At 53.1% G+C, this 20,874-nt stretch overlaps 2 protein-coding genes across 3 annotated transcripts in view; one reads left to right on the top strand and one right to left on the bottom strand.

Annotated features, from left to right (window-relative positions):
• The window catches only part of SASH3 (SAM and SH3 domain containing 3), a 26,805-nt gene extending 11,596 nt beyond the window's left edge, over window positions 1-15,209 (top strand). The window contains exons 2-8 of one of the 2 annotated variants that reach the window (XM_019521155.1): window positions 1,047-1,142; window positions 1,784-1,933; window positions 4,254-4,395; window positions 5,734-5,891; window positions 7,008-7,214; window positions 9,232-9,382; window positions 9,970-15,209. In XM_019521155.1, coding sequence (XP_019376700.1) covers window positions 1,047-1,142; window positions 1,784-1,933; window positions 4,254-4,395; window positions 5,734-5,891; window positions 7,008-7,214; window positions 9,232-9,382; window positions 9,970-10,154 — 1,089 coding nt within the window. In that variant the 3' untranslated portion in view covers window positions 10,155-15,209. Of the gene's footprint in view, window positions 1-1,046; window positions 1,143-1,783; window positions 1,934-4,253; window positions 4,396-5,733; window positions 5,892-7,007; window positions 7,215-9,231; window positions 9,383-9,966 lie in introns of both variants that reach the window. The other variant, XM_019521154.1, reaches the window with a different exon arrangement.
• ZDHHC9 (zinc finger DHHC-type containing 9) overlaps window positions 13,389-20,874 on the bottom strand; it is a 50,838-nt gene continuing 43,352 nt past the window's right edge. The window contains exons 7-10 of the mRNA XM_019521153.1: window positions 20,596-20,698; window positions 19,584-19,687; window positions 18,216-18,399; window positions 13,389-16,310 (exon numbers count right to left, since the gene is read on the bottom strand). Coding sequence (XP_019376698.1) covers window positions 16,206-16,310; window positions 18,216-18,399; window positions 19,584-19,687; window positions 20,596-20,698 — 496 coding nt within the window. The 3' untranslated portion in view covers window positions 13,389-16,205. The remainder of the gene's footprint in view (window positions 16,311-18,215; window positions 18,400-19,583; window positions 19,688-20,595; window positions 20,699-20,874) is intronic.

The raw sequence follows: 20,874 nt of genomic DNA, 5'->3' as shown, positions 1-20,874 counted from the left end.
GCTGGGGCACAAGGATGCTTCAGTGTGGGACTAGCCAGTAGGCAACCCCTGACACTGAAGCACCTTTGTTACCCCAGCCAGCCTCTCCACAGCATATGGAGCCCTGGGAGCAGCCCTGGGCTGGCAGGTAACCAGGGCTGTTCCAGTGAGGCTGCATGTGCTGTGGCAGAAGTGTTGGGGGGTGGGGGGTGGTGTTGATGCATGAGGGTGCTTCAGCACGGGGTCTGCTTGTGCCTTAGCCATCCACTCCTCAGCACATAGAGCCCCGTCAGAGCAGACAGCCCAGGGCTGACCCGCTGGGTCCCCTGCCAGTCTGGGTTACTCTCACCAGGCTCCCTGCACTGTGTACAAATAAACTCCAGTGCTAATGGCTCTGGAGTATTTTGCTCCTGGGTGCATGTTCAAACGCCTCACCCAGGAGCAAAAAACTCAGGAGCAATAAGCTCTGGAGTTTATTCGTGTGCATTAATTACATATGTAGACATGCACCCAGGAGCATTAATTACATGTGTGATCCTGGCCAGTGGCTGTGGCTCAGTTTCTTTTTCTGTAAAGCCTGGGAGATGGCCCTCCCCCGACCCTGCCGTGGCCTGCAGCTGTTTGTAAGGCACCTGCAGTGGCTCGTGGGAAAGGCAGAGGGCTGCTGTTAGCATCGTCTTGCCCAGTGAATTGGATCAGGGGCCAAGAGAAACAACTACACTGCCAGAGCAGGGGTAAGTGCAGGGTGGGTCTGTCCCAAAGAAAGGGACAACTGAGCCAGACATGGACAGGAGAGGTCTCACTCAGGGGGAGTGAGCCAGTGAAAGCCGTGGGACATGCAGGTGGGAAAGGTCCAGGTGTGGTGAAGCTTCACAGCCTTGTTCTTGATCCATGCCCTGGTCTCTGCTTGTAGATTCCACACCCCCCTTGTGGGGAGGTGCCCCCAACAGCCCCAGAAGGGCAGGGGTAAGAGCCAGGCCTTTCCAAAAAGGGCAGCCCTGCCTGGCCGGTGGCTGTGCTGTACCACCAGGGCTCACATTCTTATGGTGTCCCCACTTCCCCTGCAGCTCTCCCTCCAACGTTCCAGCAGCTTCAAGGATTTTGCCAAGTCCAAGCCCAGTTCCCCTGGGGTGAGCGAGAAGGAATTTAGCTTGGAGGAGAACGTGAGTATCTGTCCTGATATCAGCACCCTGCTGCAGCCAGGATTGTCACTCCCTGGAGCATGCCCCATTGCCATTTCTGCTATCTGCCCACAGGGGCACCCACCTGGCACTGCTTCCCCCTCGGGGTCTCCATTCTGGACCATGCAGTCTCCGTTTTACCCAATCCCCAGTCTGCTCCTCTTTGGGACACAGACATCCCCAGCTTTCTTCTGGAGCCAAGATGGGCCCTGCTCTGCCTCTCTCATCCTGCTCCCACTTAGGCTGCTCAGAGGAGCTGGAGAGGCCCACAGCCTGCCCCCCTGCTCCCCATGGCAGGACTTCTCTCCAGGCTAGTGGGAGGTCACTGAGGGGAGAATTCCACTCCCATCTCTCAGCTCTAGCAGAGGTGCCAGGTGTGGTGCTGGCAAATCTGGTACCCACAGATGTGCCTCTTTCTGGAAGGCCAAGTGTATAGGCTTTCCAGTTTGCTTCTCTGGGGTTTACCTGGGGAGGTTTCTGCTTGGCAGAAAGTCAGGCCTCATCCCCCTGGTTCTTCACGTGGCAGCACAAGGGGGCTCACCATCCCTGCTTTGTCAAGGGAAAATTGGGTCATTTCTGTTGTCCAGCACCCACCACCCATTTGGCCATGTCACTCCCTGTAGATCCCTGAGGATGCCCTTGGAAGTGCTGCTTCAGAGGACCCCTCCAAAAGCAGTGGAATGAAGCTGGGCAAGAAGTGGAGGGCTGTAATCTCCCGCACCATGAACAGGAAGATGGGCAGGGTGGCGGTGAAAGCGCTGTCTGAAGCGAAGGTAAGGAGCTGGTACTCAAACAGCATAGTGTCAGCACCAGGTGGAAGCCTAGTATTCCAGCCACATAGGCTTACTAAGGCCCGGAGCAGGATTGCGAGTGGGCTTGGAAGGAGCTAATACCAGCCAGCCCAGCTTGTCTCTGACAACCCCTGGTCCAGGAGAACCTGTAGTCCTTGTCACTGCAGAGAGGACCATGCAGACAGGCAATGGAGACAAGGGCTGACTGCCCCGGGCCTCTTTGAGCTCTGTTAATTCTGGAGATTAGTGGTCACCCTGTGAATGTTAACAGTTATCTATTTCATTGCTGCTCATTGGAGGGATTGGGGGCAGCTGAGCAGGGCTTGAATCTGATCATTTCCTCAGTCAGACCTCTGACATGCTAGAAATACGCCCCAGTGCAGGTCACCAGCGGGTGGGTGGAGGGCAGGAGGGAAGAGAGGGGGGCACTTGCACAGGGCACTGATTGTTTCCCATGATGTGTGGGACAGATACTAGCAGTCCCTGCATGGGAGTGGGAGAGGAACCCCAGCTGCCTGCCTGTGGGTAGAAGGGGACTCTCCACCTGGCCTGAGGTGTGAGTTTATCCTGTGTGGAGCCAGGCTGCACCAATTGCATCAATGACCCCACTGGCTCCCCAAGGATTCACTACCTGGGTGCCCCCCAGCTTCACACATGCCAGTGTCTGAGCACTGAGCTCAGCAACACACATGCCTCCAACTGATGGACATCCAGCTCACTCCCTTCAGAATAACCTGACTGTTTACTTGCTGGGCTGCCATTTGGGCTCCTAATCAGTGAGCCATGCTCCAGCTATGGAATGGCTCATTCCCAATAGCATGTGGGCTCATGTTGTGTGGAGCCCTGTACCTATTCCCCATACCCATAGGAGCTGGGCACCGATGGGGAATCTTTGAGTCCCTGGGGCAGGTAAGTCCCTCCTTCCCCCTCTGCCCCGTGCCCAGGGGAGTTTTGACTGGGACACAAAACTTGCTAGTTACACCTCTGCCTATATTTTCCAACTACAACAGTTCTCCTCCTGCTGTCCCTGAGGCCCTTACTGTGCCTTTCTAGAGGCCACCAAGGTTGGTTCAAACCACTGTAGCCAAGTAAGCTTTGAATTACATGGTCCCAGGATTCACCGTGTCACCCTGGCATGCAAAGTAACCACTTTAGCCAGAAGGAGGCTGCCTGCACAGCACAGGAACAAGTACAGAGAAGTGCAGGAACAGGAAGAAAGGGGGAACATGCTAAACAAGTCCAGGCAGGCATCTTCTGCAAGCTGAACTCGGCACAACCTGGAAAGGAGGAAAGGCTGAGCTGAGCTGGGGAATGACTCCTCCAACTTCCGCTCTTTGCCATTGCAGGTTGCTGAGGACTCACCTCATGCCCCTGAGCCTCCTCTATCGGCCCAACATGCCTGGGCTGACAATTCTCCTGGCCCTCCATGCAGTTCTCAGGGTTTGGTACCCACTGACCTGTCAGGGGAAGGGGCTTCACTAATGTTCATCCAAAGCAGGGCTATCCAACTGGCAGCTGCATGCAGCCTGCAAGAGGATAAATTGCAGCCTGGGGGCTCCTGCTCCCCCATGGCTCAGCTTGCAGCAGCAGCCAAAGTCCCCAGGCTCCCTCTGCCTCCTCCAGCTGCAGCTTCCTGTGCCTGCCCTGTGGGGGATAGGGTAGGCAGTGTGGTATCCAAGAGCTGAGGGTCCCTCTGAAGTGTGCAGCGCAGCGGGGAGTGGAGGGCAGTTGGGGGTGCAGGCTTGTGTTGCTTTGGTGGAGTGCCCATGCAGGCATGTGGTGTAGGGGGGTGGGGGTTTCGGGTATGCAGTGCAGCTGTGGGGGGAGGGTTGTGGATACATGCTGTAATGAGGGGCAGCAGTGGGAGGCATCCATGGGATGTACAGCCCAGGGAAGGGGAGGGGACTGTAGCTTGCTCTAGTGTGGCCCAAGGGGTCTGTGGGCCCTGGCCACTTGGAAGTTGGACAGCCCTGCCCCAAAGCATCCCACTGTGAGGAAACCCAGTCGGAGGGAGGCAACCTCTGCCAGGTCTCCACAGCTTTCCTGCCTCCTATGGGAAGATCCCCCAGGGTCTCCTGCTTCTGAATTCAACCAACCTGGTTGGGATCTGCACCGTGGCAGCTGAGTCCCTAGCTTGCTTTGCTTTTGGACATGGGGAGGGGAGATATGACCCTGGCTCCAACCCTCCAATATGGATTAGTGCCAGCTCCCAGGCTCTCTGATCTGCTTCAGGGGAGCCTACCAGGGTCACCAAGACAGTCCAGCAGGACTAGCTGCCATGGTGCCTGCTTATTACCTGCAGGGGGAAGCTGGAGAGGAGGGCTCCATGTCACCCCTATCTCTGGACAGCAGCTTGGATGAGCAGAGTTCTGAGAAGATGCCCTTGTCCTACGTGGAGGCGGAGGACAGCGTACACTCGCAGCTTAGCCGCCAGCTGTCCAGTGGTGAGTGCATGGGCAGGCCTGCACCCTAAAGTTATGTGCTCACACACCTCAGTGCTCTCATTATTGTGAGCTCACATCAGCCCCTTCCAGGTCCCCACTAGCTTTTCCTCTGCAGGAGGTGATAGCCCAGCAGGACTGGTAGCTGCCCGGGCAGGCGTGGCTGGTTGGGACAGATCCACAGGAAGTGCCGGATTTAGGCTCAAGCTACTTAAGATACAGTTTAGGGCTGCAAAAACCTGGACATTTTCATTCTAATATGACAAAAATATACATATATATGGCTCCACAGTTATTATTCATATTGAGTACATAAATTTGTGCAGAAATAACAATAATTCATCTTAAAATTTCATGAAAACTAATTTTCATGGATTATTATTGTTGTATGGGCCCTCTTGAGATGGACATCGTTTAGGGCCTCAGCATGTCATAATCCGGCACTGCCCATAGAACAGGCTCCTCCCCCTTTGTGCTCAGCCACGCCCCCAGCCCAGGAGGGCAGAGTCTTCCCCCTTCCTGCATTGCACTACTAGCTCTGAGGGGCCAAAGCCATCTTTACCAGAGCACAGTCGAGGAGCACTATTTAGGGAGGCCAAGTCTCTGCCCACATTGGCCTGGGCCTTTAGGGTGGAGGAGCCAGTGCCCTGTATACTCCTGCCACAATGTGGCACCATCTTAAGGGTGAGGGATTTCCATACCCGTCTAGTGCAGGAGTTGCCCCGTGGTGCTCACACTCAGCTGGCTGTGTGACTGTTGGGCCAGCTCAGGCACCTATACCTGGTACACACAGCTGTGATTTCTTGCACCTTTCTGTGGGGTTTGTGACCAAGCTTGCTTTAGTTGTAACACATGGCAGCTGCCTGGATAGCCACCCCTCCTCCAAGCCCATGGATCCTGCTCCCTGCTGGTGCTTTGCAGGAAACAACTGGCCTCTACTTGTTTGGCTTGGCTGTGCAGGGATTCAAAGGTGCCAGGTCCTGGGCCCCGGCATTCCCATGTGGAGCGGGGAAGGGGGAACGTTGCTAAGCACAGCTGAGGCGATAGACGGGCAGCTTTGATTTCCAGCCCTGTGTTACAGTGCGATTCTTATGTGGAGTCCCCAGGATTGTAGCTATTCTGCCCAGAATGGCCTCATTGGCATGCAGTAGTCTGGTGCAGGAGGGTACGAGGAAAAGAAACTTGAGACCAGTGCAAGTGACAAAGGCACACCCACATCCATCAAGCACACAGCAAAACCCAGCCCACTTGGCCAGTATGCTGCCCCCAGAGAATGGGAGCAAGTCTTGCAAGCTGTGCTGGGTCACAAGGAGAGGCTGACTTGGTTCCCCCCACCTGCAGGAAGTGAAGTGATCAGCCCTAGCTACACATGCAACAACCGTGACAGCCTGAGGATGGAGGAGACCAGCCCACCATACACTGGCCCCTTCTGTGGTAAAGCTCGTGTCCACACGGACTTCACCCCCAGCCCATATGACAAGGACTCTCTGAAGCTCAGGGTAAGTCCCTGATGTTTTAGGGCAAGGGGAAGGCCAGCGAGTTTCTGGGGAGGCAGCAGTTGGACAGGGAACAAGCCGTCTCTGAAAACAAAACACAGTGGCATTCCTGCTACAGGGGGCAGGACTAGGGTTTGCAGAAACACGGTCAGGAGGGGAAGGCTCCTGCTTGCTTGGTGTTGGAAATCACTGAGCCAGGAGCCCTGGCTTCGCTGCAAGGGAGGGGACTCAGGGTGTTTGTTGGCCTCTCTCCCAATAGCTATGGGAGATTGGAGTGCTGCACCTTCAACTAAGATTCCCTTTGTCCAAACTGTTAGTCAGTCACTGGAGTTACATGGGCATAATGGAAAGGCAACAAAGGGCCCAGGCCTCCCTTGTGTGCATGGTAGGACCCTAAATGTCAAATGTAGGAATGGGCAACTCCCATTCAGTGCACATGGAGGTCACAGCCTAAACTACAAGACAGTAAGAGTCACGCCTATCTGTCTAAACCTCCCATCGTTGCTCAGCTGATCTGTAACCCTGACCCACTGTGAAGATACCCCATGACTGGCAGATCTGTAACATCAACCAAGGTGAGACATACTTTTCATAGGACAGCACTGGGAAAACCTGCTCTCTACTCAGGGACCTACACCAAGGGCACAAACCCAAATTTTTCCCCACTGTAAGTCATTCATCTCGGGGTTCCATGTCCTTATGGTCTTCTCTAGGATAGGTGCCTGCCTGGAGGGAGTACAAGCATTTGGGCCAAAAAAAGTCAGTGACAGTAGCCCCAGTGCTAGGTTGCCTGCCCTGGTGCCTTCCAAATGCTGATACCCAAATTCTGGATATCTTCTGCTTTTTGGCATCTTAGGCAACCCATGCAGTGTAGAGGAGCAGCCAGGTGTCACAGTGCTAGTAGGCCAGCCCTGCCCGAGCCTGGTGGCACTATGGGACGTGTAGAGAAAAAGCACAGCACAGGCTTCCCAGTGTCCCCACTCCTCACTACAGGCCCAGCCCCAACAAACACAGCTTAGAGTGGACTGGGAACATTCTGCTTCCCACCCTGGCCTAGGCACAACCCTCCTATGTTGGGTGGGGCAGTTACTTATGGGCCTCCCTTGGTGCCTGTCACAGAAAGGGGACATCATCAGGATCATCGAGAAGCCACCTGTGGGCACCTGGACTGGGCTCCTGAACAACAGAGTGGGCTCCTTCAAGTTCATCTATGTGGACATCATCCCTGAGGAAACTGTGCCCGTACGGAAGAGCCGCAGGCAGAGCAAGAGCAAACGACCCAAGCCCAAGACCCTGCATGAGCTGCTGGAGCGCATAAATCTGCAGGTGAGAGAGCAGGGCAGGTGGTGGTGGCTCCAGGGAGGGCACATGGGGAGAGGGCAGGGCAGGCAAGCAGCATCTTTGCAGCACTCCCTGAAGGAAAGGTGCAGATTGCCTCTGCCACCAGCTCCGGGTCCTAGCAGAGATGCAGGAGAGCCGGGCTTTTTGCAAGGCCCAGCTTTCATTTAAAAAAAAAAAAAAGCTGGAAGCACAACCCTAAGCAACTCCCATACCTGCCATAGCTCATTCAGTTCTTGGGAAAACCTCCTGGCTGTGGCTGTTGGATTGGCAATGGTGGACCCTGCAGCACACGTACAGAGCAGGTAACAACTGCTCTAAAAAGCCCCATGCCAGAGAGCTGCTGTTCCGCCACTGTGAAGTCACAAGTCTGTTTTTCAGTTCTCAAAGTGTTGCTCTTAGCTAGTGGAGTGGGCACTGCTTTCCTGAGGGCTGGACTTGAAAAGAAAGAGAGGATGGGGGTAGGGGTGCTGAGAAGGGGAGAGCACAGGGGTGTGAGATGGAAGGGAAAGGGATGGAAAATAGCTTTGGGACAGTTCTTGAAAGGGCATGACAGTGTGAAGACAGGGGGTGGAGCAGGCACCAACATGGTGCTGCTGCTGCTTCTCAGAAAGAGAGAGGAAAGCAGTGCAGGGGGTGGGGGAGGAAAGGGGATGCAAAGCTGTGCAGGGGTGGAGAGCATTAGCTTTATCCCCCAAACTCCACTTGGATTCCAAGAAACACCCACACCAAGCCCCTGGCAGCTCCTGCCTCCACAGGCCCTGGTGCTGCTCTTAAGAGGGACTTCTCAATTCCCACCCCCCCATCCCCCTACAAGAAGAGCTGGGATATACTGGGCAGGCAGACACACCCTAGGTGCATCTAATTAGCTCCACAGTAAAGTGTCAGCATCTACACATGTGGTGCTATTAGGCTGGAGTAAACTAATCAACTCTGCCATAGGCTAGTACTGCCCAACACAAATCCTATCCTATGACAGAGTTATTTACTTCACTGTAATGCACGTGTAGATGCTGACTGGGGCTGGCTGAGGCTCAGTCAGTCCCTCTGCAGCATGTTGAGCCAGGTCAGTGCAGCCCTAGGCTAGCAGGCTGTGCCCCCGCAGAGCCCCCTGCCAGCCAGGGCTACTTTGCCCCAGCTCAACGTGCTGCAGTCCCAGGTACACGTGCAAACCCTGTGCCCAGAAGCAATGTTAGAATTTATTGCATCAAATTAATTTCATGTGTAGATGTGCCCCCTGTGCATGAGTTTTGTGCTTGCCCCAGGGTTCTCTGCAACTGGGATGTGCGTTGCCAAGGAGTCAGGAGTCGGACTGAGAAAGAGTGTATAGAACTTTGCCAGGCTGCCCACAGGTACCTCAAACCTGCAGCACATGGCAAATAGCTTATGCTTTACTCTTGAACAGTGAGAGTGAGGTACACCTCAAGCCTTCAACACAGTCCAGTACAGTGTCCCAGTAGTGGCAGTGCTCTGCCCCACTCTGGGGCCACAGCCCAAACACAGCAGAATGGCATTTTGCCTTCTCCCTTGATTAGGATCAGGAACAGTGAGCAGGAGCTACCTGTACCCAGAGTCCAGCATGCACAGACCAGCCCACACTCCTGAACCACTGCTGCTGGTCACTCGCTGCCTGAGGGCTCTTTCCAAGGCTTTGTATGGAAGGGGCCCAAGGCAGCTCTGAGAACGTTAACTCTGTGCTAGCCTGGTGTATATGACCTGCCTGTAGGCTGTAGATCACAAAGGCCACTCCCTTACTTTCTGCCATCAGCTCTAGCACTCTGATTGTCAGGAAGTGGCCATGTTGTTAGAATGTAGCTGGAGCTTTTGGCAGCTGGGGATTTAGGCATGTGCTTGGACTAGGATGTTCTAAAGAAGATCATGGGTCTGTAGCCTGGTGAGGCCCTGGGCAAATCTTGTGGCTGTGGGATCATCAGAGCCCTCGCTCTCAATTCCAACTGCCATGACTGTGCAGCTGTGCCACATTCTTGGTTTTCCCCTTCTCCAGGAGCACATCTCCACCTTGTTACTGAATGGCTACCAGACCCTGGAGGACTTCAAGGAGCTCCGGGAGACCCACCTGAATGAGTTGAATATCATGGACCCCCAGCACCGTGCCAAGCTGCTCACAGCTGCTGACCTGCTGTTGGATTATGACAGTAAGAGACAGACAACACTGGAGTCAGTCTGAATGGACAGTTGCCACACCCCCTCCCCCTAAACTCTCTTCCTCCTAGGAATCATAGACCCACAAGCCTGTGAGTTCCAGGCCAGATATGGCCCCTTAGTCTGGCTCCTGCTCTGAGCACACGCCACAGTAGGCAGGCCTATCCAGCTAGGACAGGCTAATCCCTAGGGCCCCAGTGGGCAACCAGAGGCAGACTGCCCTGCACTGGACCATGAGGGCCTCAATCTGCAATCCCATGTAGCAACTGCTCTGCCAAGGGAGCATCCCCAGCCAGGCAAATGAGAGCACCAGAGCCCAGCTATAGGCTGCTCAGTGCTTCTGGGGGTAGGTGCAATGTGCAATGGAGGATGCCAAGGGCTTACCTACTGCAGGCAGCTAGGCCTAGAGCAGGTTGCATGCCTTTACCCAGAATGCTTCCACACAACCTCAGGGAGCAGCCTCATAGCAATGGGCAGTAGGACCAACCCCTGGAGCTAGCTCAAGACAACTTGGGCCTGCTCAGAGCTCTATACAGGAGCAGACCTTGCCCTTTAACGTTTTGCCCTCTCCACACAGCAGCCAGTGAGACCGAAGAAGGAGAGAGCTCTGAGCTACACCCCTCACCCTTGGACCCCAAAGGGGATATTCCCCGTGACTCGGGCTGCTTCGAGGGATCAGAGACACTGGAGAACAGCCGAGATGAAACAGAGCTGAACAGCACAGAGGAGCAACTTCAGGCTCTCTCTCTGGAACAATCCTCCTGAACCCACCACCCTGCCTTGCCCGAGCCTCCCAGAACTGCCCCGTCCAGGCACTGAATCTGCTTGGCCAGGGGCCACCACTGGGACACTGCTCAGGCCCCCACCAGTATTGGGATATGTCCAAAGCGGGACAAATTCTCCTTTGTTGGCACTGCGAGTGCCACAGGAAGGGACACTGGGAACAGTTCATGGCTGCCACAATTCCCACACCAGGATAGGCCTCTCCCCTACGAACTGTGCCAGGGCCTACCCCAAGCCACTGTTCTCCTGGCAGACACAGGACCTGCTTCTGTAACAGTTTACTTTTATGCCACGCCCCCCTCCCCCTGCCATCTTCCTAGCCACAAAGACTCTTAATTTGTTCCTCTACCCGGTCCCAACTGCTTCCTGCCTCCTCTGCCAGGCCTCTGCTGGTGGTAGGGGCCTCAACTAGGTAGCTGCCTAGCTCTTTCCCCAAAGGTCAACTATTACGCCATGCACACCCAGGCAGATACTGCAAGCCTTGTTGCTGTGTCGTTTGTGCAGTGGGGATGCACTTCCCAGCTGAAGACCCCCAGTATCAAACACAGGCTACTCTGGCAACTATGTACCAGTGGGTGGGTGGAAGCATTCTTCCCTACTGGGACAGGCAATTACAGGTGGAGGTAGCAGCTGATGCTGGAGGGGGGATGGGCCCAGGCACTGAGTGAGGAGGTCTGAGACATGGGTTTCTAGGCTGATCCAGGAGTGGTGTAGACAGGTTGCAGGTAACAGTAATGGCTGTCATGACCAAACCTGTCTCCTTAAGACACGGTGGATGGACAGCTGTGAGAGAAGCTGTAGCCGCCTTTCTGTAGTAACAGGCATTTTTCACTCCCAGCAAAGTGTGGCTGGCTGTGTTGGGAGCAGGTTTAACAGAGAGCAGAGATCAGGTCCCATAGCTGGTTGTTTTTGGTCAGAGGACAGCATAGGGCTTGAAATGCAGCCATGCTACAGCAGCTCCCCTGACTAAAGTCTTGAGTTGGCTCAGCACAGCAAAGCTGCACTAGGCTATTACTCCCCCATCTCAGACATGATTCTGGGGCCAGCACAGCAGTGCTTGTTTGGGAAGCTGGAAAGAGGCGTAGCTGTGTCTCACAACACTGTCTGTAATTGGATCAGACTCTTGCACAAGACCGATCCTCCCTCTGCTGCAGGAATGGGGCTGGTCAGAGGGGGGCAGGCTAAGCCTGCCTGAGTATGAGGTGCCTGTCCTAAGAATGGAAAAAAGAGGAAGGGAGCAGATACAGAGATTATGATGCTTTTGAATCCTCAGCATTTGCTCCACGTATCCCCAGGACTGCAGCCAGAAGAGGAAGAGCAACTCCTGCCAGGTGCAGAGCCACCTCTACAGAGCTCACACTTCACTTTAGGTGGCCCCCGACCAACAGTCCCAGCAGCACTGTGGGACAGACAAACTGATTATGAGTGCAGCTAACGGTGCAATAGAGGCCAATGGCATGCAGAGGAGCAGGGGCCTACCCAGCTAAAGAACTACATGCTTCGTCCCAATCAGGACTGGGCCCATGAGCAACTCTGACAAGATCATCTTCACTGAAGTTGTTTTCTGGCTAGCTTTCCACTGGGATAACAAGCCAAGAAACTAAGTTCATGCCCAACTCAGGGAAGGTCTCATGTTCTTGGCACATCATTTTGCACCAGAGCAGGGTTCCTTTGCATCTTATCTACACAGTCACGGGCCAACTCATCCCAGAAGACAAGGTTGCAACACCCACAGCTATTCATGGGAATTATATATGCTTAAATCAGGTTCCATCTGGCCCAAGGGCTGAGTCTCCAAGCCTGTGACTTCTCAGCCTGTGTTCCAGCCATGTAGGTTTAGGCATTTAACTCACTACCTTGTGCTTCATCTCAATAAAGCATGCTCTGCTACCCAGCACTCCACAGCCTGGTCTCATGTCTACCTCGACCATAGTAAAAGAGCTTTAGATCCTAGGCAGCACCCCCTCACAGGGGGTGAGTTGGCGCAAGGCCATTTTCCCTTGGGCTGCAGCCAGTTCAAACCCCTCCCCAGAAAGAAGCTGCCATCTCGCATTCCACTGCAGTATCTCTTCATGGTCCTCTCAACACTGGAGGGTCTCCATAAGACCCTGCTCCATCACTCTGTCCCCCTTAACTCTCCACACACATGCAGCTAATAATCCAAATTGTTGGCCCTTCTTTGAGCCAGCTACAGCTGGGATTCTCAAGAGAAACACAAGGATGGAGCTGTCCCCATTATAAACAGTATAACAGAGAGAGTAAGGAGCAAGGAACTTTTTTCTCTTGATCCTGAACTTGCACATGTGCTATATATTAATTTGTCTGCATGGTGAAGATGGTGGAAGGTAGGTTGCATAAAAAGGCCATGGAGGAACCAGTACAGCATGAAGCAGGATGTGGCAGAGATCATCAGGATGTTTACATGGCAGAAGGAAACTGCTGAAATAGCCCCACAATCGCACACTGAGAAGTAGTACAGACATGGGAGCAGGGTACTGTGGATGAGTTAATCTGTTCTGCTTCTCAGAACAGCAAGATCAGTGCTGCACATACATGGCTATACTGCTTTTGATTCAGTGCTAGCACCGAGCTAGATCCAGGTGGTGCTGCCTTTGGCCATGCAAGCACACCCTAGGTCAGACCTGCCCTGCCATGGGTGTTATGCAAGATTGGACTTTGCATCTAGCTGGAAGACTTTGCCCTTGTAATGTCTCCTTGGCTTCCGTGCTGAGCTGTCATTTCCCAAGTCCAATGAGCTGCATTACCTCTAAGCTGTGTGGTGTCCACAGCTGCACAGGTGCACCCGGCAGGTCAGCATGAGCACACCTGTGTGGCTGCGCAGCTTAGAGGGAATGCTGGATAGGCAGAGGAAATACCCTCTTTGGGAGTAAGTGAAAGCTCCCCGTCACAGGAGGGAAGTAGACCCTCCAGCAGTAACCTGGAGGGCCTCACAAGCACAGCTACCTTCAGCCCCTGGGGTCAACAGGGCCACTGGCTCTGACTGGTATCCAGAGAAAGGCAGGAGTCAAAATAGTAAAGTAACAATGAAGTGCAGCATCCTTGGTGGCTGGCAGAGGGGAGACGTCCTTACCATGAGACCCAGTAAGGAGCACAGAACAGGGCTGTACACCACCAGCTGGCTGAGCTGCACAGAAGGGCCTGGTGGGGCAGAGTAAGGTGCAGGCAGACACAGAGAGGCACAGGCCACACCTCAGGGGTTTTCAAACTGATTAAGATTCCTTCATTACTGTTTCCAAAAAGGCTTCCTTCACTGAGAACTTGAACAGAGCAGACAAGGAGCAGCAGGTGCCACCAGCGTCTGTGCCCTGCCCCGTGGGCAAAGTTTAACACGTAACATTAGAAAATAGATTAGTAAAAACAAAAATACATTTTTTGCAACAAGTAAGAGATTTGGTCAGTAGTGTGGCAGGACAGGCGGGAGAGGACTGGCTGCTGCCCCCACCACAGTTTCAGCACAGGGCACTAGCATGGGCCAGGGCAGAGCACCAATAGTGGCAGATACCTGAGCCTATGCTGCAGGAATAACGGTTCCAGAGAGTAGGATATGGGGAACCAGAACCTGGCTGAGGGCTCAGCAATACTAGAAGGTCAGTCAGACTCATGGCTCCTTCTCTGTGTTCATCCACAATGAGGAGGCAGATCTTGGAGGGGACAGGCACTAGGAAGTACTGCCTGCAGTGCAGTTGAGAGGAAATGGCAGCTTTGAGCCCTGCTCAAGGTGTAGGAAAGAGAGAAGAGCAGACATGCAAAAAATTTAGCCCCTGCTTGCAGGATAGATCAGGATCACACAGAGAGGTCCTTTAAGGGCTGAATGGACATGGGACCAGGTCATCCAGGCAAGCAAAGCTAAGGGAATCCTAATGAATAGCAAGCCTGTGCATCCTACTCTTAGTAGCAGGATGGAAGTCCTACCTCCTGCTCCTCCCCAAAATCTACACAGCACTACTCTCAGGCGGGGTGGGGGGGAATGCTGCTGCCTACCAAGGGAGTTTTTGGTAGGCAGCAGCACCCCCTGCCCCAGAGAGCTCAGTGCTGCTCTGCACACAGACTGCAGGGGCAGGAGATGGAACATGGTGCAGGTCACCCATCCTAAGCAAAGCGGAGCAAATGAAACATCAAACTCAATGTCAACTGAGAAACGCACAGAGCAGTGGGCATGGGGGCAAAGGAGTGGGAGGAATGAGAGAGAAATATGGAGCTCCTTATTAGTGCTGGAGACCCAAGTGACTTGCAGCACTAGGCCCAACTCCTTTCGCCCTCAGCAGCTTGCAGGGAAAGTCAAAGTACAAGTGATAGAGGAGGAGAAGAAAAGGCTGCCCTTCCTTCCTCCAGCAAGTCACCAGGCACTGGTTCTGGGGACAGATGGAAACTGCCTCAGATAAGCTGGCAGCAATCAGCACTGTCTCCCTTGAAGATGCATGGAGTACTCACAAAAGGAATCCTTCTCCAGGGGCTGGCAATTGCAGGATTCCCTTGAAAGAGCCATCTCTAAGAGGGAGGGAGGGAAAGGTAAGGGGAGAAGGAGGAAGTGAGATGAATTGCTATAAAGGAGACATAGCAGAATTGTCTTCCAGTACAGAGTTCTCCCATCCCACTGACTGGGACTAGGTCACATAGGCCAAGAGCAGTGAGGTGCCAGACAGCTCCTCCTGCAACAGCAGGCCCTGTCCAATGTGAGCTGCTACAGATAGGTAGGATGTGGCCATGAAATACTGTGATGAGGGCTGGGTATCTAGCAGAAAAATTCAGTACATATGGAGATCAGACAGATGGAGTCAGTGAGAGCCAGGGAAACTTGTCCAAGCACTCCACAGTGGCCTACCAGAGCTCCTGAGAGGTCCTGGGAGTTTTCCCATTTCATTCCTTGGGTCACAACTAGGGCAAGGCCAAGTCCTTAACAAAACCCCTCTTCATCAGTATACAGAGCAGCCTGCAAGCACTAATGAGCAGGGGAGAGGGAGCTCAGAGAACACTGAAAAGCCAGTGGCAGGGACTGAGATAGAGGGAGAAAGGGGGGGGGAAAAAAATGAGGAGTGAACTTGAGATTAAACTTCCTGAGAGCAAGGGCTACTCAGCCCCAGCACAGCTTCCCTAGGGAAGCACCATCACTTGGGATAGACACTAGAAAGGAGAAGACACCAAATAACAAATCCTGCCCCAACCTCAGCACTGGAGCCAGACACCTGAGGGCTCCTCCCTTCTGCTTTACCCCTAGCATGACCAATCTGCATGTACTGCAGAGCCAAGACATGCAGCAGGACAGTATGTTGCTCCTAGCCACCCCGGGAAACCTAGCCTTGGCTCCCATGGAAAGAAAAGGAGGCTGCCACACAAAGACTATCCCCTATGTGCTCTTACAGCTGCGGCACCATATGAAGAGAGAGAAGTCTGGGAAGGGAGCTACTTAAAACGTGTTTCCAAGCAGAACACCTCCCCCGTAGCTTTTGGCCCTTTTGGCACCAAAATAATATTTCCTGGCCATCCCTGCCACCTTAAGCAATAAAACAATATCACAGTCTGGGTGAAGGAGGAGGAAGAAGAATACCAGTATGGATGCATTCTCCTTCCCATCATGATTCTTTAGCAACAGGGAGCAGGTCGATTCTGCTGTAGTCTGGGCAACTCCACTACAAGGTGGCTGATCAGTCATAGGCCACAACTGGGACCTAGGAGAGAGATGATCAATACCAAAAGGGACTAGTGTTTAACTGGTGAGGACCAACCACAGACCAAGGAGGTCCCAATTCAGCCACGCAGGGAGACCAGCTGCAAGGGTGGAGATAGACCCAGTGAAACGACTGACATGCTCTGCTCACACTCAGTCCACTGGCACCTGTGCCAGGCATTCTGCAGTCTGCACCGTACCAGCCGCAAACAGAAGTTGATAAAGACTAAAGCAAAACAGCCATGAGGACTCGCGCGCTCGCACACCATCCGGCCCCATCATCTCCTTTCCTCAATCGCTTCCAGCTTTGATCAGACAAAACAAGAAAGTTCGCCTGTTCGAACAGGCTAGTGCTCTGCTTGACCATCTTCCCCAGGCTGGGCTGGGGGCTCCACAACAGTCGGCTGAGTCTCCTCCGGTGTTTTAACACTGTTCAGTGGTGGCAAGGGGACCTGGTGAGAGAGGAGAGAGAGGGAGTGATGGTTTGGAGGGGTACTCTCCCCACCCCATAAGAATGTGCGCTTTTCCAATTACACATGTGCACAGCACTGCTCAGCTATGGTAGAGACCCTAGTTCTACCTGGAAAGCAAAGATAAGTGCAGTAGAGAGGCTCTCAGGAAAGACAGGCAAAAAAATGGATTGTGCAAAGTATGAAGGGTTCGCTATGGTTCTGGTAAAGGCACAGGTTGGCATGATAACAAGCCAGTCTAGGAAGGGGCACTTGGAGTCATCAGAACGTGTGGTGACTGGTTAGCATTAGTGGCATGAGATTGCCAGCCCTTTTTGGACATGGCTAGCAAGGATCACCATGAGAGCCAGGGAGCTGCAGAAAGCATAGGTGGGAAAGTGCAAACTTCGTCACCATGGCTGGTGCTGCTCCCATGCCCTGACACACCACGACACCCCCCCACTGGCCTAAAAGACATCCTGCCATAAATGGACTCAAAGCTCTCAAATAACTATGCCTGGCTGCTGACCCTGGCAAGGAACGTGAGCTTGCAGTCTCTGCCATCAATGTCTTGAATGTTAACTGAATTCCCTTCATGACTCATCTCTAGTGAGAGTTTGGCTTCACTGCCGATACAGCTCCCCTCCTGCAGCACTGACATGAGAGCCTGCTGAAGCAGCACTGTGAACAGCCGAGCGCTGGTAGAAGTTTGCCTGATCTCAGAGTAGCTGCGATGTGCTGCCTGCACTGCCCAGCAGCAAGACTGCCAGAGAGAAGCTACATTCTCTGTCTTTATTGTTCTTTCCTCTACTGTTTGTCTTGTATGGACTTAAAGGAAACAGGATCACATTTGACTTAGCAGACCCAGGACATTTAAACCAGCTGTTTTCAAAAGCTCAGTTAACATCAAAGAAAATGACTGTCAAGCAGAGGTTTCCCTCTGTATAAGACTCTACAGAGCTTACAAGAATGGAATAAAGGATCATCACATCTTATCCCCGAGGCCCAAAATACTCCTTTAAATCAGTACCAGGAACCAGAAGCCACTGCCCAGCCATGGTGCTCAACGGCACCTGAGAAGTACCTGGGCTGCTCACAGAGTAAACTGAACTGGTTTTCTAACACAAAGGCCACATGTGGAGGAGCTGCAGTATGGAGAGGAAGAGAGAAATAACTCCTGAAGGAGCCCTGCCTGCCTGCCTCCATATCCACCCTCCCCTCCAAAAAGGCCAGCAGTCCCACAACCACTGTTCTTTCTGGTTAGTTTACATTTTCAGCTGAGTCTGCAATGAACAACACTGCTGAAAGGGGAAGCAGGGTGAAACAGGGAGAGGGAAGGAGAAGGAAAGGAAAGAAAACGAGGAACAACAGGTACAGCAACCTGTGCAACAGCATTTCTACAGGAGGTGCTGAAGAGATGCCCTCACACATAGCTGATAACCTAGGGGTGAAAAATTCAACTTAGAGGAAAGACTCTGGCAACCAAAAGCCAGAACAAGGCCCATGCTTTTGGGGCTTACTATTCAGTATGATGTACATTGTTCCTGCTGTGGAGTGCAGGCAACCAGCCACCATCAAGAAATACAATCCCAGCAGACCATGCTTGGCTTTGTGGCACCACAGGCAAGAAGGCCAAGGGGGCCAGCCACCTAACAGCTCCATCCCACCCAGATACCCCTGAAGCAAGACCCTGCCAGCAGGTCCCTCAACCCAGGACTCAGCTTTATTCCAAGGACAACTGTGTTTCTCTTCCTCACTCCCAACAGCTCAGCCACTACATCTATAGGGCCAGCTCTAGGGCCTTTGGTCAGTGTTGCCAATGGGAGAGGAGTGTAGAGTTCCTGGTTGCATGGGAGGAGGGCAATTATTCTACATGCCCTTCTATGCCTATGTTAAAGGAGCACTTACGGCAGCATGATGTGTAGGGCTGTTGTGGCCCTTCTGGGAACCACTCTCCTCCTGCGCACCGAGCCCCTGAGTAGTACCAGGCTCCTGAGCACTGCTCTCTTTCTGCACGCTGGGCCCTCGAGTGCTGCTCTCCTCCCGAGCACTGCTTTCCTCCTGTTGCAAGATGCCCCGTCTATCCAACACACTGCAAGGAATAGAGTTAGGAAGGCTGAAGGGACACCTAGGTCTCAAACCCATGCCCTCTGCTAGAAGAACAGCAAGGTGCAGCCCTATCAGTGTGAAACAAGAATGAACACAACAAATGGGAGGGAACCTTTCCAGAACAGATCTATTCTACTCTTGATCTTGGCTTCTTAATATCTGCACATTTGGAAAAAAATCCACCTGCTCCCCTGCCAGCACAAGCCTCATGTGAGACATCATGGCTAGGTCTGAAGCAGAACCTTGAAGTCACCCAAAACTGAGGCTGTGATGTCAGAAGAGGAAGCTAGCTCCCTAGCGGCCAGGTCTCCAGGCTGTGCCATTCAGAGGGGGTGACACTTTTTGTCACAGGAAGGACTGATACTCTAATGATGTCCCAGGAATGTGAACTTACCTAACTTACAGAGTTGTACAACATGCCCAGGGGCAGATCCAGAGAGGGTACAGTGGCAGGGCTACGCTTCTCTTTTGGATTGCACTGTACTATGGAGCCTCCAGGGACTTTTTAAAATCCCTAAAGCATATGAAAATACTCCTTTCCCCCTTCCGGCTCAAAGGCACACCCCCTCTCTGCCCCTTCTCTCCACCTGACAGAAGGGGCTCCATTTCCCCCTTATGCCTGCTCCAGGACTGGGCAAGGTGGGGTCAACTACTCTCCCACCACACCACCTTCCCCACGCAGCTGAGCCCAGCCTGCTCTGGAGCTTCTCTGCCCCACAGTGGTGAAGAAAGCAGCAGCAGCAGGCAGGGGAGCTGGTGGAGAGGGGAAAGAGGAGAGGGAGGAGGTGTGTCTTTCAGCAGAAAGAGGAAGGGAGGGAGGGACTTTTACTGCTTTATGGATTAAACAAAGTCTGCCCCAACTGGTAGAGGCAAAACAGGCTGAAGTCAGGGGGTGAATCCACCTCTGCAGTGAGAGTTGCTGCTCTCACAAGCACCTCTGGGAAATCCTGGTTCTGCTTCCAAACAAACCCCTTGTGTTCTGTAGACACCACACTTTACTCCCCTAGAACAGCTGGTACTACCCCACGTCTAGCTGTGCAGCCCCACTACACATGAGGGCTGGCAAGGCCAGGCTGTGCCTTCTGCCTCAAAACACATTGACTCCTTAGTAACCAGAGGCCTAACATTTTCAGAAGAGCAAACCTGGGCTCCTCCCCTAGCACTTACCTAGGTGGCAGAGGCCCACACAGCACCTCACAGCAGTTCTTCACAATGTTTCCATGGCTGTAGGGATTCTGCACACGGTTCTTCCCAGTCCATGACCCCTTAATCTGAAAGATGAGAACACCACCCAAACAGAGCATGAGCTACCTTTCAGCCTGAGCACCAGAGTCAGCAGCCTCCACTGACCACCGTGGGTATTTTGTCTCTGACTTCCACACACAGCAGAGGGAGGGGAGTCAGAGGGCAATGACATCTCACAACAGGGCCCAATTGTTTCAGTTGACCCTGCTTGGCAAGCCTCAGGCTACCTGGTAGCTATCCCTGTGAGGGCTGAAGCAATGGCATGATAGCCATACACCCACTACTTGCAGCCTAGGCATGGGAGAGAATAAGGGTTTTGGCTTTATTTTTCCTCCACTGATGAAGCAGGGACTTTGGGGAGACAATTAGGCTGCTTACACATATGGAAAAAAAAGGCATTTTACTTTCAGCTCTGCACTTCACTTTTAAGCTTGGTGCAACCCTGCAACAAGCGCAGCGCATGCCCAGAAGAGGCATCGTGTTAATTTGACCCGGGTCATCCAAAATCTATATAGATTGGGTGCTTCAGCAGAGCTTTTTGGCACTTATTTAATAGCTGATTGAATCAGCTATTAGATAAAAGTGCCAACAAGGCCTGCTGAAGCACCCAATCTATACAGATACTGGGGAGCTGGGTCAAACTAACTCACTTCCTCCTCTGGTAAAGTAGCGTTGCTCTTTTTATTTTTTCCCCACGTCTGTTAGCAGCAGTAGTACTTGTCCAATTCAGGGACTGCTTGTATTATACTTCGAGCGCCTGTGGCAGTAGAGAACCAGTGTGGTGCTGGTCTATTCTGGACATACTGCTTACACCAACATGCAACTTCCCTCCACTGTCAACACAGAGGACTCTAACTATGAATGAGAACTGGTGAAAGGGGAGCATCAAAAGGGCAAGGGAAGAGGCAGAACGGTACAAAGGGACATCACTCACATCTTCATTGGTTGTCTGGTTCAGTGCTACCAGGAATGTGTGGAAGCCAGTTAAACCCACTACTGACCAGAGGGTGAAGAAGCAGATAAGCACTTCCAGGACCGTGAGTAGCTGGTTAAGGACCCAAAACCCAAGGCACTTTGCCCACCCATGTTTCTGGCAGCTGGCTGCATCCCAGGTGATATTGTGCACTCCCCTCCCACGATGCTGGGGATGAGTGCTGCACTGTGCTCTACCTTCTTTCCAGCTGCATCCCATACTAACCCCCCCCCCCCCAAG

The sequence above is a fragment of the Gavialis gangeticus genome, unplaced genomic scaffold (genome assembly GCF_001723915.1).
Source record: "Gavialis gangeticus isolate Ggan-Ray unplaced genomic scaffold, GavGan_comp1, whole genome shotgun sequence".
Lineage (NCBI taxonomy): Eukaryota > Metazoa > Chordata > Crocodylia > Gavialidae > Gavialis > Gavialis gangeticus.
Note: the sequence above shows the minus strand (reverse complement) of the source record. Positions and strands in the feature narration are given on the sequence as shown.